Source organism: Alosa pseudoharengus, unplaced genomic scaffold (genome assembly GCF_046254945.1).
Source record: "Alosa pseudoharengus isolate Yale_2024_CS ecotype anadromous, Long Island Sound unplaced genomic scaffold, YU_APseudo_1.1 YU_APseudo_1.1_scf_10, whole genome shotgun sequence".
Taxonomy (NCBI): Eukaryota; Metazoa; Chordata; class Actinopteri; order Clupeiformes; family Clupeidae; genus Alosa; species Alosa pseudoharengus.
In genome coordinates, this window is record NW_027468565.1 from 8,479,703 (window position 1) to 8,498,280 (window position 18,578).

At 45.7% G+C, this 18,578-nt stretch overlaps 1 protein-coding gene across 1 annotated transcript; it reads left to right on the plus strand.

Moving 5' to 3' along the window:
- The first annotated feature begins 16,041 nt into the window (after positions 1-16,041).
- Positions 16,042-17,915, plus strand: c2cd4a (C2 calcium dependent domain containing 4A). The gene is made up of 2 exons (XM_076299991.1): positions 16,042-16,193; positions 16,399-17,915. Exon 2 carries the CDS (start codon positions 16,428-16,430, stop codon positions 17,829-17,831), a length of 1,404 nt encoding a protein of 467 aa, XP_076156106.1. The 5' UTR covers positions 16,042-16,193; positions 16,399-16,427; the 3' UTR covers positions 17,832-17,915.
- Positions 17,916-18,578: the final 663 nt, after the last annotated feature.

The following is an 18,578-nucleotide window of genomic DNA, read 5'->3' on the forward strand; positions in this document are numbered from 1 at the left end:
CAGCATGTCCACAGCCCTGGGCTGTGTTAGATGGATCCATGGAGCCAAGCGATGGAAGCTCAAATGCTTTCTATATGAGGCCCAAAATAGTATCAGTCCATTGAAACTGATCATTCGTGCAGACTCGATATGACACAGTTCATTCTAGACAAACAAACGGAGTCAACTCCCTACACAGCAGCTGAAAAAATGCCATGGTGTAATTCTCCTTTTTTATCAAAAATAATCTAATCAACACACAAACTGCACGGCTGGCTAAACCTCTTAGGCGGGCGGGGTAGTCATTATTACATCCTGGCTCAACGGCCAGATCACGTTCGCCAGCGGGCGCCTGTCTTAGCCGTGTGATTGGACAGTTCGCCACCACTGAGTGACGCTGCTGAAGCTGTGATGAGGGGGGCAAATAGGCTGTGACCTCCACTTGAGCAAACACACACTCGCTGTTCTTAGAGAGAAATCATAACTAGATGTACCGCAGAGCGGTAGCGTATTGCACACGTGCACACACACACACACACGCACACAAAACACTATTTGTGTACACGTGACTATCTTGAACCCAATCCCCCTGAGGGAACAAACGGGTCATGTGACTTTAAGATCTATGGCAATAAAAAAAAGAAAAACACACAGCAAAGGCTCTTAAAAGAAATAGACACAACAGTAAGCCGTGGGAGGAAGAGCAGAGCCCATTGTGTGTGTGTGTGTGTGTGTGTGTGTGTGTGTGTGTGTGGTGGCTTATGATTTAGATGGCACCACTGCAAACAAAGGCCAGGTGCTTCTGCAGAACATGCTGTAAATGTAACTGAACACTTGCTGGGACTTGGGTTGCTTGCGCCTGGCGTTGTAATTTGTCACCGTCTAAATGCCACTGCCCCGGGGGCCAACACCAGCACGGATTCAATTTGAGGCAGCGCCCTCTTCACACACCCCTCATTTACCTATGGCAAATGTGTACAGGGCAGGCGCCACCCTGGGTCCTTTTTAGAGATGGCTGAGATAGTGAGACAAATGGAACCGTTGACAATGGCACGGCTCATGATCTGCGCTGGATAATCAATTTGGCCCATGGGATTGAGAGAGGGGTGAAGAGGAGGATAGAGAACTCCCGACATCCCAGGATTCCTCTCTCCCTCGCCATGCCTTAATCCCAGAAGAGAGCCTCTTTTCATCTAACATGCAGGACACTCCCTTTCCCACGGAGCAAATCACCACCCTCCACACAGCAAAGCCTTTAGTGCTGATTGGAATGCATTTCCCTCCCTAGGGTGTCCATGCGTCTCCTTGGGCTACTAGGGCCCATCAGCACTGACCCTGATGCCCGTCCTCTCTCAGCTCTCTCAGCTCTCTGCAGTGCTGCAGTTCACCTAAACGACTTACCGGCACATCCATCATCATGTTTTCTTGTCACAACGAGACAGTGACAAAATGAGAACATCTGTAAACAAAACAACTGATATTTGAATCAGTAGCACCAGTCACAGACTATATTAGGAAGAGAGTCTACAAATCTTAAAAAGATTTTTTAAAAAAATCTCAAAAAAGTACAATAGAGTCATGTCAGCAATTGCACTCTCTCTGCATAGAGATGCCATTTTAAATTGAGTCGTTTCATTCATAGCACAAAGAGATGAATTGAGTAGAGTAACCAACCCATAAATCATGCAGACTCAGCTTTGAATTCATCACATCACATGCTTTTCATGTTCATACACCCTTATCTTCAGTAACTGTGCGCTGTGAATTCTACTTGGGCATTCAATAATAAAAAGGAGAACACAGTCAGAATCAAAAGAACATCGTCTGATGTTTCAATTTATTTTAATTTCATAACCCAATTTTAGCAGGAGGCAAAGCATTCCTGCCAGCAAGACCAAGGCGGATCTGTGGCAGATAAAAGGGAAAGGGGGAATAAGATTTCATCAACGCAAAAACTTAATCACACACACTCTAGCCCCAGGTGAGGCAGTACATGAACTCTTCTTTCACACAGACCTCATGGTTTGTTTATTCTGGGCCATTACTACCCGAGAACTGGTTGGATCTGTTCAACACTGGTCATACACAATAATAAAACCACAATCTCAGCAGAATTATTATCTTTTATATTGATTTTTTATAATTAAAAACATAAACACTCTCTTCCTGAAAAACAGTAATAAGATAAAGGCACAAAGGGTCAAATGTGTTTTAAATTTTTCTGTGCCATTTGGATTAGTTTATTCACACATGGATGAAATTATTAACAGAACCAAACAAGGAGAAATAGGGAGAGCCAGTGGTCATTGTACATACTTGACAACATGTATGTTAATTTATTATGACCACCGTGCAAGAGAAGCGTCGGTCATAGGTTTAGTCAGAGTTTTGTTTTTTGCAGTCATTTTGTGTCAACGATTCCCAAGACACTGAAAGACCGGGCTGCATGAAACTTGGTGGGCATGTAGCCACATAAGGATGACACAGAACCATTGACCCCCCGCCGCACCAGACTCCCTGAAATGTGGGTAGGGCAGACGGTGAATATCTTGAGAACCGTAGGGCCTAGGAGGTCCTTTTTTTTGTATTTTGGTCTCAAGGGGCCATCTCAACCGATCCCATAACCGCTCATTTGCGGTATAGCGTTCTGTGGAATTCCGTTCATGGGGGGGGGGCATACAATAAATTAATTTATGTGTACATTTAGCGACTGTACACCAATCGGCCTGTAGATGGTGGAGTTGAGCGAAGGGTTGCACACACACACACCATGCCCCCCCCCCCCAAACACACACACACACAGAGAAGTACACAAGCAAACACACACATGCAGACGGTCATTTACATGCAAGAGTAGAGGACGGAGTAGATGGAGACAAATTGACAGTGATTTATTTTTGCGGAGATAATGTGCAGGACTGGACGGTCATATGTTGTACCGCTCTGTGGTACATCTAGTTTGTTTTTAGTGTGTGTGTGTGTGTGTGTGCTTATGTGTCTTTGTGTAGACTATGAATCCCTGGACTGGTCCTGGATATATCACCACATGCTGGGGTCAGACAAGCTGTGGGCAGAGATACCTGAGGCACACTTCCAGCTTCATTGGAGTGAACACACAGAGCATGCACAGGGCACAGAGCTTCTGCAGAGAAGAAGTCATCACGAATGATCAAATAAAACAAATCAAATCATCACCGTGCCACCCTGCAGCATTTATTGATTATCCCAGTATTGATGAGGATCACTGGCAGTATCCAGTCATGCTAGGCACGAGTGAACCAGTCTGGCCAGCGTCACTGGCATTCCAGCTCTCAAGGCAAGGATCTCAAACCAGTGCCAAGGACAAAAGGTCCACAAAGGAAAGCCCTGGGGTCCTGATGGACACTACACAAAGAGACAACAGAACATGGTGGAAGGGTTATGCAAAGGCCATTTCAAAATGAAATCCACAAAGACATAAAAAATGTGGTTACTAAACCTGCTAACACCTACACAGCTTAATCCATGTTCTACTGTGGTCTAAAAGGCAAAAACAAGTCAAGGACTGCTTTGTTGCCAAAATGGATTGGATGACTCCACAAAGCCAGCCAAGCAAGACACTCGCCTCGTGCGGGTTGGTGAACGCTGACACAGTGCTTAAATCAATAGGCATTTAGCCACCGTCCCTTTGGGCATGTGTCCAGCCAGGGTGACGGTGGGCCAGTCTGCAGCTGTGACAGAGCGGAGATGCAGCCGGCCAGCCAGGCACAGGAGGCCGGTCCAGCTGCATGCACCAGTGCTCCACAGCACACAACCACCAGCCCACTGCAGTCTACTGACCTAATTCTCAGAGCTGCCACAACTGGATTCCAGCCCCACCACACACACACACACACACACACACACACACACACACACACACACACACACACACACACACACACACACACACACACACACACACACACACACACACACACACACACACACACACACACACACACACACACACACACACACACACACACACACACACACACACACACACACACACACACACACACACACACACACACACACACACACACACACACACACACACACACACACACACACACACACCTCCCAGGTCTGCCCTGCTCTGCGTGCTTTTAACCCTCGTGCTCAGCAGACCCCTGCGAGAGACTGCCGCTAATCCTACACGCAGGGCAATCAGCAGCACCAGCTCACTCCCTGATCACCATAAAGACTGGCACGGCCTAAGACAACCCCTCGCCTCCCCACCCCCCCAATCCGGATGCCATATAGGAGAGTATGCAGCATGAGAAATGATGTCAGTAAGCGTGATCTATGGCTCCCAATCAACACACCCCAAAAGGGGACAGTGTTTTTTGGACGTGATTGATGAAGCAGGAGTGATTAACATAATAAAACATGTAATGCTACAATGGAAGGCAACAAACAGATAAATCATGAACTGGTGTGGTCGTACTGCATTCATTTTCACTATTACAACAGAAGACCAGTTTCGCTGTAACATGCGTACACACACACACACACACACACAAACACACACAACCACAGAGAGAGAGGACAAGGAGGAATGTAAACGGTAAGAGAACACTGCCAGAGTGATTTTTTTAAAAATCAGAAGCATTCCAGGCCTAATAAAACACTTAACACACTTCCTGAGAGAGAAGTGTTTTCGTTGTGGCATGGTGAGAGGGCCCACCTCTTGGCAGGCCCAGCACATCTGTGCATGGGACAACAGAGAGCTGAGCCAGAGGGGGCCGCAAAGAATAAGAGGAAGAGAGAGAGAGAGAAAGAGAAAGAGAGAATAATAGCAGAGACGGTTGATAAAGGATCTTTGATAATAGTTAGTGTTATATTGCTAGACTATAGTACCATTAGCTTAAATATTTGGCAACACTGAATAACATGCAACACTGAATAACATAGAACATGTTAGTAAAGCAACTACAGTAAAAACCGAAATACAAAACTGAGAAAAAAAGAGAGACGGAGAGAGGGACAGAGACTTACAAGATACACTCCTCAGTCCCAAGCACAGGCTTAATCACTTCATAACTTCTCCATCCACTCTCCCAGGACTCTGCTGGTCTTCCCTTTTATTATGCTGACTTCCTGCTGCTGCACCACCGGCGGCGGCTCCCCTGCACGGGGGCTGTGGCCCGGCGAGGAGGGAGGGTGTGGGGGGGGGGGGGGGTAGGAAATGAGAGCTGGAGCGGAGCGAGGGAAAGGCTCTGGAAAAAATGCAGCTGAGGAACGAGTAAGGCCCCAACAATGAGGAGCGAAGGGGCCGGGCCCGAAGTCAGAGTCGATCCCTCCCCTAGGGTGGGAGGTGAACAAACACTATGTTCCACCGTGGTTCACCTCTTTTAACACACTTAGATCATTCGGAAAAGTTGCACAGGACTCATGGGAGAGGAAGGGAGGAAAGGGAGGAATTGAGAAAGAAAGAGAGCAAGAGAGAGAGATAAGAGAAAGTTAGAAAAAGAGAGAACAGAGAGAAGAGGAAGACAGAAAAAAGGGAGAGATAAGAGATAAAGGTGATGGTTGAGTAAGAGAAGAGAGAGGAGAGGAGAGAGAGAAAGAGAAAGACCCATGTGATCTTGCTTTGGCAACACCTCATGTTGTACAGCCATGCCAGTAACGTTGAATTACATTGAAGAGACAGAGAGAGAGAGCGAGAGAGAAAAAGAGAAAGAGAGAGAGAGCGAGAGAGAGGGAGAGAGAGCGAGAAAGAAGGAGAGAGAGCGAGAGAGAGAGAGAGAGAGAGAATATAAGTATGAAGGTGCGGTTGCTCTGACGAATCCTGAGCTCTTGGCCCCCTGAGGGAACAGTCATGGGCAGATTTTGTCATCAAGTCTCGTTTTACTGTTCTGATGAGGGAAGAGCGGCTATTAAAAATGCATCCAAGATGATACACACACCAGCCATGCACCTGTCCAGCCAACACCCCCCCCCCCCCCCCCCCCCCACACACACACACACACACACACACACACACACACACACACACACACACACACACACACACACACACACACACACACACACACACACAATTACAGAAATCTAAGCATGACTGCCAATATCGCTAGCTCCCCGCTCCCTGGACATACCCCGAGTGTGCCCTGGCCAACACCAGGCTCCTTTCAGTGTTCAGATTCACACTAGCCTGTCAGATAATCCACATCCGTTTTCTGTGACAGTGCAAATGCTAGGCGCTGAGGCCTCCTCAATGCTGCTCTAGGAGAGCATGTTCACAGTGCCATATTTAGGACTGCGCGTTCTCTATAGGAGAGCCCAGAGAGGAGTCACAGGGGTGAGAGGGGAGGTGTGGCGCGCGAGGAGTGACACACACACACACACACACACACACACACACCACCCCCCCCCCACACACACACACACACACAGCTCCTGCTCTTAGAAAAGGCCTCCTACTGTATGTATCCCCCTAGTGTCTCTTGTCGGTCTGGTCCACATCTTCTCTTTCCATGTTGCCTACAGTGTGTGAGTATGTGAGTGTGTGTCAAAAGGGCATTCAACCATCACACAAAACGAGACAAAAACACATATGCAGACGCACAGACAACCTAACTCATCCACCCTTGCATATTAGCAACGATGGTTCAACACAATCACTCTCTCCAATGACTGCAGACACCTCCTGCTTCCCACCCCCACTGCTAAACATTTCTTGGGGAATTCCAAACTGGGCATATTATTTTGGGTGATGGAACACACCACCACCAAGGGGAAAATCACTTTGTAATGATTCTGAGGGAAACAAAGACTCTTTCTCACATAAATAAATAAACACACACACACACACACACACACACACATCAAAGCAGTGCCATAACACTGAAGCAGGAAATAGCAGTGGTGTGCAAATAGACAAGATAGAACCTAATATATTTTGTGACCTTACTTACGGCCTACTTCACCTCAAGCCAAATCCTGAGCTTCGTTCTTTGTAGTTCATTTCAAGCAAATAGAATTTTCCATAGCAACATCAGAAAATGCTACCCAAGTTACTCTGATGATGGACGACAGCCTTAAATATTTCACCCATAGCTCTTCATCACAGAAAAGGCAACTGCAATTTTCTACAGAAATTGAAACCTCGAACCTTCCTTGCAAGTTTTTTTCCAATCTCCATCAAATCCAGGTCACTAAGTAACCAACCTATTAGCCTCAATTTTCAACAGGGCAAGTTACTGATGAGATTAAGTTAGCGAAATCACATGTTTTTGGGGACATTTTAAAATCCACCATCCTTCGTCAAGGTGGTAGCAGTGTCCCCCCCCCCCAGCACACACACACACACACACACACACACACACACACACACACACACACACAGCAGGCATGGAACAACCCAATTATGTCTCTGAGGCGAAGCCACGCAGTTAGGAGAGGAGAGAATTCACACCCCATTTTTGAGGCTATGAAAAGCAAGGAGAGAGGAGGAGCGGTTAAGTGCCAATGAAACACTACCTGGGCTGCTCTGTCCGTTCCTGGAAATTTAACACTGCGCGCTGATCCCCCTGACCTCAAAAGGCAACAGAAAAAAAAACTGAGGGCAAAAAATCTGAGGCGGAGTACATGAGCACAACACACGATGAAACTAAAGCGGCGCCAAAGCTGGATACAAACATTGGGGGAACACCCGAGTGAATACCACAAGTATGTCAATTAAGGATTCTAAGACAATCCAATCAACCATCTGTCATTCTGTTTTGCAACTCCAAGCAAAACAATAACCTCCTTGTGTTTAAGACTGAAAAACTCAAGAGAATTGTGGACATGCGAGATTCGTTTAAATTCATGACTCTGATGGCTTCACATAATCCAAAAGTCATTTTGATAATGGCCCTCCTTAAAGGGTGGCTTGCGGCAGGGAAAGTCAACGTCCAGTGCGTTTAGGGGTCATGATTTTAATTACTCGGGCTCTGAGAGAATAATGAGGAGAAATTACAATGAGAGGTAAGCCGATATCACTTACTGTAATTACCTTATCATATTACTTACTACTGGGCTCTCAAGGGTTTCACTAGACACACGTTTAAAAAACGGGAGGGGGTTTGGGATGGGGTGTGGGGTATGGAGGGTGGGGTGGTAGTTGAGGCAGATGAGTGTGAACTTGTGGATGTCAAGGCTGGATGAAGCGCTTTGAGCCGCTCCGCACTGTGACCTCCAGGGTACAGAGTGGCTCTGTCACAAAGAGAGGGAAGGGCAAAAGAATTTACACACCAGCCTTGTGCCTTTCTGGGATAGGTGACATTCTCAACCCACATGGTCATAGGCTTTATCCCTCAAATGGACACACGTAGTGAAGCAATATAACCAAACATGCACTGATCTATTTCATGATCCCTACTCCTCCCCCATACTTGCCCTCAGGTTTGATGGCTCGCATCTGATGCACATGTGTATGAGAACGTTTGAATGTTTCAGAACCCCATTCCAGTCACTTTCTCTCACACACACGCACTCACACACACACGCACTCACTCACACACACACACAGCTCAAAGAAAGCACAAACACCCAACCATGCCAAGTGACGCAACCGCTGAGGCAATCAGACACGACCTCGCAGTCCATAGCAGCCCATTCATTCTCCATGCACAGAGAGGCCACTGAAACCCGACAAGGCCATTTACATAGTCTCATATTCTCCTCCTGTATATTTAAAAAGAGTTGAACAAAAGTCCATCCAAGAATGAGCAACAATTGTGAGCATTATCTGGTCGGCAGCCATGCCCAGATTTGAATTGCAAAAGAAACTGTATCCGGTCGTGTCCCCTGACTCTTGAGAACATGTGAATATATAGGGTGGAGGCAACAAGGGGGCTGGGAAGGTGGTGGTGGTGGGGGTGGTAGTTGTGGGGTATTCTGATGGCTGGTTCTGATAGCACCTATTCTAATCTTTGTCGAGGCAATATCAGGAAACAAATAATTCTACACCTCACTTCGCAGCACTTGGCATTTCACTAGCGGAGCATGTCAGCGGAACCGTAGGATTTTATCAGTTGCTGTTGGCAAGAGAACTGCCGCATCTAAGCCCGTGACACTCGCTGTGCTGCAGGCTAATTATAACCCTGCATATGGGCAAGTGGGTGGAGAGGTGCTGTTCAGCATGATGGGGGTGGGGGGGGGTCACTAGGTTCTTCTCTTGGCCAGAGACAAGTCAGGGGGGTTAATGTTAGTTAGTTGACCCCCCATGCCCCCCCCCCCCTTATTTAAAGGGTGTGGGTATGAACTTTACCACTTGAGGAGGTTGGATTCAAGCCAAGCATGATACCACAGATGGGCATGCAGCCATCAAGTAAAAAAAAAGTAAAAGAGCCAGACTCGAAAATGACTCCTTCCTCTCTCTGAAATCAGAACTAGCCAAAGGTCAAACAAGACCAAATTACAAATTCTGATGACAGAACTCTGAACCCAAACTTGATTTAATTCCAGCCTTCGAGGCAGCAGAATTACACAGCAAAATCATGTGTCCCATACTCCTCCGAGCCAACCTGAACAGAGCAGTAAAGCTGCTCATGGAATTGTAGTGCACATGAAGAATTCATACAGAACTCCCACCATGTTTCATGGTGTCTGCTTTCATCACTCCTGGCACATGTCAAGGCAGACTTCAGAGGGCTTCGGGGAGGCTTGTGTTGCAGTCACCCCCAGTGAATGACAGAGCTTCTGCCCCAGCGCCCAGTGAAGTAGAACATCCCAGTCATGTGTGGGAATGGAGTCACCACATGGTCCCATGCATTGATTTGATGGGAATCGTCCATGGTTTGTGCAACTGTCTGGCAGAGCCTGTCAACTCCTCCAAGTCAGAACATAAGTTAAACCTACTTGAAGTTTCCTGAAACATCTGATTCTGTTGTCACATTAATTTGGATCACTTTGGATGGGAGTGATGGGGGTTACTTTTCGTAAGACCCTCTTCATTAAATTAGATTTTTCAAATGCACTGCTGCAGGTGCAACTAAACTGTCCCTGTGAAAAATCAAAGGTGGAATCCTACTCCGTGATTTCACTTGGCCACGGCATTGATTGCCTGGACTTATTAAATCAAGTGCTATTGATCACATTTAGAGCTCAGGGTCCTCTTGTCGCCAAATATGTCTCATTAAAACAAGAGGGAAAGATCACTAAACGATTCTTGCATTCTGGCATAGAGCAGCTTCTGGATACTGACAGAGTTAGGGCTGTTCAGTCAAGTCGAACATTTCTCCCTCAAACACATTTCATTCATCCGCGACGGGTCTCGGATGCTTATTTCTCAAGGGGTGTGGCAGCCGTGTGCGCAGCTTTGGGAACCAACGTAACGATCAAGCGCCTGGACCAACCTGGCTGACCCTCCCTTGGAGTGTGGCTGAAGCGAAATGTTAAACGATTCATGACACTAATGGCAAATGGTCAATATTTTCTCCTCATTTACTATATCCAAGCGTTACCTCTGCTACACCCCTTCTCGATTTGTGCTGTAGCTCGGTATGCAAAATGTCAGCCTAACCTGCTATAGCAGCAAAAGTTGTTTTGCATTTTGCTTGGCTCAACTCCACTATATACATCTGTGTTATCTGTTCAAAAAGCCCATCAAAGGTAATTAAGCTACACAAAAACTCCCGACAAGAGCGTCCGCCATGCAGAGGCGTGTAGCCTAATGATGGCAAACGGGAGTTTGCATGCTGTACAATCGTGGTAGCCTACATCGGGCTATATTTGGATCTCCTCATAACGGTACAGTTCAGGGTAATCTTGGAACTGTTAAGCTTCGGAATTAATCGACATTGATATAGCCTATTAATAATTAAGCACGTGTTTATGTCCACTCCAGTAGGCGGGTGAAAGGATACGGCAAGGAGGACACCCCAGAATATTACCCCGAAATGCCACTCGCAACAAAATAGCTACATGGAATACCATGCGAATAGCTATGATGCTACATTTATTATAAGGGCATGCCGGATAGACCACTAACAATGTGGATGTTATCGGACATAGCATTAAAATATGGCGGCGTCAAATTTCGCCCTTTAGCAATGACCCCAACGATTTTCTATGATAGAGGCTGCAGATTTTTCCAGATGAGCAAAACATGCATCAATGTAGTGAATCAGTCGTCTATCTTTGCCTAACTTGGCATCCATCGGTTTTTATTCCGGTTATGTGGGTTATTCCAGATCATATTCCTAGACATTGATGTGGTTTCGGCAGTAGTTCAAAGAGCTGCCCGAGTACTTAGTGTTCATGAAATAGGACTTCAACAGGGGGTAACGTAATAACCATGTTCTCTGCTTTTAATTTAGCAGCAACCCACAGTTTCTTGTTAACACAGCCATTATCTATAGGAGAAGATTCAACAGGCGAAATACGGTTAGCGTGTTTATATTGCAGATGGTGCGTTTACAAACAAAACGCCTAACTAATTGGGTAGCTAAATTAGAGCACCAGAACAAAATTTTACAAGGCGCTGCTGCTGAAGACCAACCCCATTCATTTGCTCCGTCCAGGGAGCACACCGATTGCGTCTATCGCTATGGTCATCTACCACCCGCGCGTAAACGGGCTCGCTAAAACACCAAACGAATCCTTTTCTGAATTATTGCCGTGCAACATCGACAAGAATAGTCGACAACAGTGGGAGAAACGTGTGCAAAACAGCCGATAGAAGATAGCAATTCCTACCTGAAATCCACTACTCTGGTGCATGGGTGATGACTTGATGTTGAGGCAGCGGTCTGCAGTTCTGCCTCTTTGCCGCGAAGCTCCTCCCTCCTCGTTGGAGGAACGGCGTAGGCTCCACAACCAATACACTTACCAAAGCAATTAATTTATGCACACAGCAAAGTCAATAGGCCAGATGCCCTGACATCCTCAAATTCAGATCGGGTATATATTTCAAGAAACGTATTACACTCTCCCCCAATGAACCTTGAGATCATTAGTTAAAATACAAATGCGCAGCATCCCAGGTATCTTTTAGTTGCAGGTTATAGGGCTGAGTCGCCCCCCTCTAGCCATGGAGTGAGAGTTGAAAAGTCAATCTGATTTGTGTTTTTTCATGATCAGAAATTATTCTTAAAAATAGCAAAGGCCTACTTTGTGTGGGAGCAGCTCAGCAATAGTACAGTCCACCATATGGATGGGGCTGCTCTATCATTTGAGAAAATTAAAGCCTAACTCAAAGTCCTCAGAAAAAAGCTTCTCATTGATTCTCAAAATTTGCGTTGGTCTTGTGTATAATTACAGAAATAAATTCTGTTCTACAGTGATATGAAATGATGAGATACTCTGGCAGTGCCATACTGTCTGTGTCCTGGAAGGTCTCCTATACTGAGTGCAATGTACAATGTCACCCTATAGGCAATACACAGAGCACTTCTCATCAATAGAAATGGAAATTATGACTTGTAAATTACAGAATAGTCATTCAACCAATAACTTCATAGCTTTATGTTTAAAATATGGCTTTATTGCATGAGGAAATGAAGGAGTGCGTGCACATCACAGGAGTGCAGGTGATGGACCAAAAAAAGTAACTGAGAAGAAATAATAAAGGTCCGTCCAGTAGATTATTAGGGAATGGATAGATCGGGCCCTGATCTTGAGTGAGTGTGGTGTCCCAGTGTCACATGCTTTCTGGGATGGTCATTTTCGTCCTTGTGGAGCCTGCTTGTTGGTGACTACTTGGTTTCCTGTGTATCTGAAACAAGTTTAGCTGGGTAGTGAGTGTCATATTTGCAGGTTTGGTACTCCGGGGACCCGAGTTCAAGGCCAGGTGGGGGTCACTGCTCTCTCCCTTCACTACAGGAAGATTGAACTTTTCTATCAACCACAGATTCTGAAAGACTGGCATTGGTTTTCTACCTGGTCCTTGTGTTACAAGTTGACTGGAATTACAGGAGTGTCAGTGTGCATGTATGAGGTGTTTAGGCTATTTTTTTCTCCTGAAACAAGTTGAAGGTCAGAGCTTTGTGAGAGACACATCAAGCCATGCATATTACAATTTTTCAGAGTTTAATGAGATTCAGTTAAATTCTCTCTCTCTCTCTCTCTCTCTCTCTCTCTCTCGACTCTCTCTCTCTCTCTCTCTCTCTCTCAAAACACTCCCTGCAAGGTCAGTCTCTATATCCCAATGCAAATTCAGTAGAATTGTCCACTGGTAATTAAGGAAAATGAATGATGTGCTTTATGAAAGAAAGAGAGAAACAGACAGAAAGAGAGAGGGGAATCAATTTGGCAAAACATGATTTGGAAACTGAAAGACTGACATTAATTAAGCCAGAAAACAATCAAACAAAAACAATGAATCAATTCAAATTGATGATAGAAATCACAATACATTTATTATGTGGTTAGGCACACACTTTTCCTGATATGAACAGGCTACATACCGTTACCTTATGATATGTTTAGCTGTTTCAGGTCTTGCAGTGGATTTCTAAGGTTAATTCATTTAAATAGGTAAATTCAATGTACTCATCTGAAATTGAAATGTAAAGCACACAGAGCTGTGTGTTATAAATGTACAAATGCTGTCCTCTAGTGGCAATAGGCAATAATAAGACATCTAGTCATAAAACAGACTCCAACTGGCAAAGGGTTTGATTTCTCTCTCTCTCTCTCTCTCTCTCTCTCTCTCTCTCTCTCTCTCTCTCTCTCTCTCTCTCTCTCTCTCTCTCCTCCTCCTCCTCCTCCTCCTCCTCCTCCTCCTCCCTGTCCCCTTGAAATGATATGGCATAAATAGATCATTTTTGCAGAGAAAGAAGGTTATGTGTAAATATGACCTCTAGTCATACTGTATGTTCCTCTTCCATGGGAACCTATGGTTATTCCAAAGGATACACATACTTCACACATAGGTCAAGTGTCTTCTGCATTTACTGACACAACCGGTCAAAGGAGTCTTGATCCAACTGAAGTTCTAAACAAGAACAAGACATTATCTCAATTGTGATACAAATTGCAATACGCTGAGCCCTCTGTGGAGTGTGATGAGAAATCCTTAGATGTGGCTGTCTGTGTAAGAGAGAGAAGAATGAGAATAAAAAAGGTTGTTTATTTAGTCTAAATGATTTGCACACACTCAAACCCTTTAATCTCAACCCCACTCATTTGAAAATATGTGGCTCTACAATAGAACCTACTGCTATTAAAAACACTTACCTGATTAGGTGTATGGGAACACTTACCTGATTGAGTAGGTGCATGGGAACACTTACCTGATTGAGTAGGTGTATGGGAAGGAATTCTTAGAAGGCCCCTTTGATTGCACATAGAACCATGTTAATCCTTTGTGTGACAAACACCATTATGCTTTATGTATAACCTGAACAGCTGGTGAATAGGTTCCCAAAGGCAGCAGAAATACTCTGTTTGGACTTTGACCGCAATCTTTCAAGAGCATGTTTGTAGGGAACTAACTGCAAGGTGATGTCAGACACTAACAGGTAAATTCAAAATGGGACCTGTCCATTTAAGCACAACAGAAGGCTTTATAATATTACAGGCATAATTATGGGTGGGTGTCAACAAGCAATCTTTTATTGAGGCAATTTTGTGCGTAACTGGTTTGTTTTGTTTTACAATAAGCAGTCGTTTTAAAAGTGGCCATGGTTGAGTAGGTTTTACAGGGTTCATACCATGTGGTGTGAAGGGACACAACGTCTGTGCAGCTGTCTATTTTCTACCACAAGAGTGTACCCTTGAGACATGATGAGTAGTCCCTGAGAACACATAACCCTGAGACCTGTTATCATTTAACTTATTGGGGTTGCATTGCTACAAAAGAGCAACCCTAGCCAGAATTGAAAAGTATTACTCCATTCAAGCATTGTATCATAGTTAGATACAGCGAAACAGTGTGAAATTGAAATGATGCGTGACAAGGAAATTACTTACCTTTACATAAGTGTTTTCTAACATCCATTCTGAATATTAGTCATATTGAAAAATGGAACCTTGTAACATTAATTCTGAATGCTGGTCTTATTGATGAGTCCTTCTATACAACTTCTAGAAGTCACTGTGTTTACTTAACTTGATTTGAACAACATTTTGATAGCAATATATGTCACACAAACACAAAGAGAGTTGATATTCTGCTTTACATCTCATAAAGCACTGGTCTATGATTCACTATATAATTCAGGTTAAGTCAACATTGCCAATTCCATCTACCATATGGTTGCCCCTGAGTCCTTTTATGCTACAGTGCCCAACCTCTGAAAGTTTTATGGTACTTCACTGCAGCATTTCAATCCCAGTTGACCTACATTCTTAACAGGCAGTTATATTTACATTTACATTATGCATTCCCTAAGCCCACTTCTCCGCCCCTTATAAATGCTGACACATCCGCCTAAAGATAGCCGGGTTAGTCCAGACACCACTGGTGAGCAGTCGTGGCCCACTGGTTAGCACTCTGGTCTTACAACCGGAAGGTTGCCGGTTCGATCCCTGACCAGTGGGCCACAGCTGAAGTGCCCTTGAGCAAGGCACCTAACCCCTCACTGCTCCCCGAGCGCCACCGTTGAAGCAGGCAGCTCACTGCGCTGGGATAAGTGTGTGCTTCACCTCACTGTGTGTTCACTGTGTGCTGTTTGTGTTTCACAAATTCACCGATTGGGTTAAATGCAGAGACCAAATTTCCCTCACAGGATCAAAAAAGTATATATACTGTTTTGGTCTACATTTTCTCTGGCCATTTCTGAATACCCCCAGTACCTGTCAGCTCCTTTCCTCATCGACATGAATGGAAAATCAAACAAGCTAACTAACACATTTGCCTCTTTATCAAACCCATTTGTTGGATTTGACAGCAGTTCGCTTATCGTACCAGCCTTTACTTTGCGTGATTGCAATGTTACTGATTGAGGATCTCCATGGAGACAGATAGACAGTGAGAGAGAAAAAAAACAGGGGCTGTCCTATCCAAATGTTGGAGGCTCCTCAGGGCTCCTCCCACTCTGCTGGGCAAATATAAAACCACTTGTTACACGTAGGACAAGTCTCAGACAAGCAGGTGTGGTCAGGGAAGAGTCAGTTAGCCTGCCATTCAAGAGAGAGCCTCAGTGGTCATCCTGAACTAATGCTGTGGAACACCTGTGCTGACTGTTCATTGGATGTTCATAGGAGGATTAAATCTAAAACTCTTTAAGGGTCCTATACTGTAGCTCCTTCATAAGGTAAGCATTACGTTACTTCACACTATTAGAGCATAAATGCTATTTTATGGGGGTTAACTGTTTTATCTAACATACGTCAATGTATTATAAAAAATTATGTAATATATGAAAAATGTATATCATATAACTAATATTCAGTTCTGTCACTTTGTGACGATTTGACTATGAATATTGTGCACTAAAAATTCCTCTTTTTGTTCCACAGTTCCAAAGCTGGTCTATTACTGCAAGCTCATGTGGGTGGTAGAAAAGATCCGAGTGTCGGTGGAGAGAACCAACCTGCCCCTGCCAGTCTCGGAGTACACCTTCAAAATTGGGGACATCATGTTTGGAGACAAACACTCTGTGGAGAAGAGCAAGAAGGCCCTGCTGTGTCCCAACATCATCACCCCAGACACCATCCCCGAGTTCTGCATCCCTCCAAAGGTCCACACCACCACGCTGGAAACGAAGGCAGCAGAGCAGTGCAAGGCGTCCACCATCATGAGAATACCGGTCTCAGAGCGAGGGAGCCCCAAGAGGGAGGCCCCTGGACGGGAGCTGGTGGCCCACATCATCCAGGTGGAGAGTGTGGATGACGCACCTTACGACAATGTCTGCAGCGATGAGGAGACCACCAACGCGGACCCCCAGAGCCAAGCAGCCCTCTCGCTGCCCCACCTGGCCAAAGCCCAGACCTGCTACGGCTTTTGCACACTGCTGGAGAGCCCGCACACCCGCCGGAAGGAGTCTCTGTTCCACAATGACCCGAGCACCAACGGGGTCCCCCTGGTTCTGCCCCGGAGCCGGTCCAACACGTACTCCCCCCGGAGCTCACCCTCCGTCTCACCTGCCCTATCCCCGACCTCGCCCCACTTCAGCTTTAACGGCCTGACCAGCAGGCTCTCGCCCCGGGCCTTCACCCTCCACCGGCAGGGCACGCTGGACAGTGACACCACCTCCTCCACGGAGTCGTCCCCCTTCAGCTCGCCGCTGCTGGCCCGCTGCCCGCCGCCCAAGTCCTCCCTCTTCAAGGCCCTGAGCCACGAACGCTTGCTCTACCGCAACATCCACCGCAAGACGACCGTCTCGCGCAACAACTCGCTCTCCACAGACGAGAGCAGCTCCACGGACAACAGCCCCTGCGTGCTGCGGCGGGCGTCCGAGGGCCTGGTGGAGCCCATCTCCCCGTGCGGCGGCGGTGGTGGCGGCAGCGGCAGTTATGGCCTGGCGCCCCCCGCCATCTTCCCCATGGACCTGGTGCTGCAGCGCGAGCGCGTCATGAAGGAGTGCCTGGTGTCGGTGGGGCGCGACGGCATGCTGCGCCTCTCGGCCGAGTACTGCCCCGAGAACCAGCGGCTCCGCGTGCGGCTCATCAGCGCCGAGGGGCTCTACTCACTCGCCGTCGACCCCAAGAGCATCAACTGCAGTGTCAGCATCTCGCTCGTGCCCGGCAAGGTCCAGAAGCAGCGCAGTACGGTCATCCGAAAGAGCCGGAACCCCATATTCAACGAGGACTTCTTCTTCGATGGTATTTCGGAGGAGGACCTGTCTTTGTGGTCACTGCGCTTTAAAGTGGTCAATAAAATGTCCACTATGAAGAGAGACTATATCCTGGGTGACTGTGAGCTCCCTCTCACCAGCATTATCAACTTGTAATTTCAGACTGATGTCCATTTTCTTGAATTGTCCTTATTTATTATCTTTGTAAATGAAAAAGGCTATTTATTTACTTTTTTACACTGTGACAATTGTTTCTAATAAAATTGATGAAAAAGAGAAAAACATGGTTGTTATCTTTTTTTCTGATGAGGTAAGCTGTCATTTACGAATCATGAATCAAAAATGACAAGTGCCATGCCATATTATCTGATTACATCAGGTGGAAATGCCTTACCATATGGTTGCACATGTAAGTATGTCAGTAGACAGTTACTGATTAAATAATCAGTATTACCACTTAACAGCTTTTTGTGGCATTTCACGTTGCGATGTTTTGAAATGCGTATGCGGCTACAGGAGCTTCCAATCGCGAGGGAACAATTTTGCATTGTAGGCATAAAAGGATGCAATAACGCAACCAACAACAACAAAAACTACTCATTGTCAACATGTAAATTAAATGTAACGTTTCATTGTGAATCAAATTAAAATGTTCTCCTCTTTGCAAACATAGTCATATGGTGACAGATTAATTTAATAATGTTGCAAAGATACTGCAAATGCCACAAAAAGCTGTTTGTGAATAGGTCTTAGTGAGTTAGGAGTCCTCTCGACTTCTTTTAAGCTGTCCCAGACTTAGGTGCTACTTTTAGGTCTGAAATGCTTCGTGAATTACTTTTAGTGAAAAAAAATGAGGAGTCCTAAAGTTAGGAGTGACACGCCCATTATTTTTAGGAGTTGCTC

Coding starts and splice junctions, on each gene's coding strand:
- c2cd4a (XM_076299991.1), top strand. CDS start 16,428: ATGTGGGTGGTAGAAAAGATCCGAGTGTCGGTGGAGAGAACCAACCTG.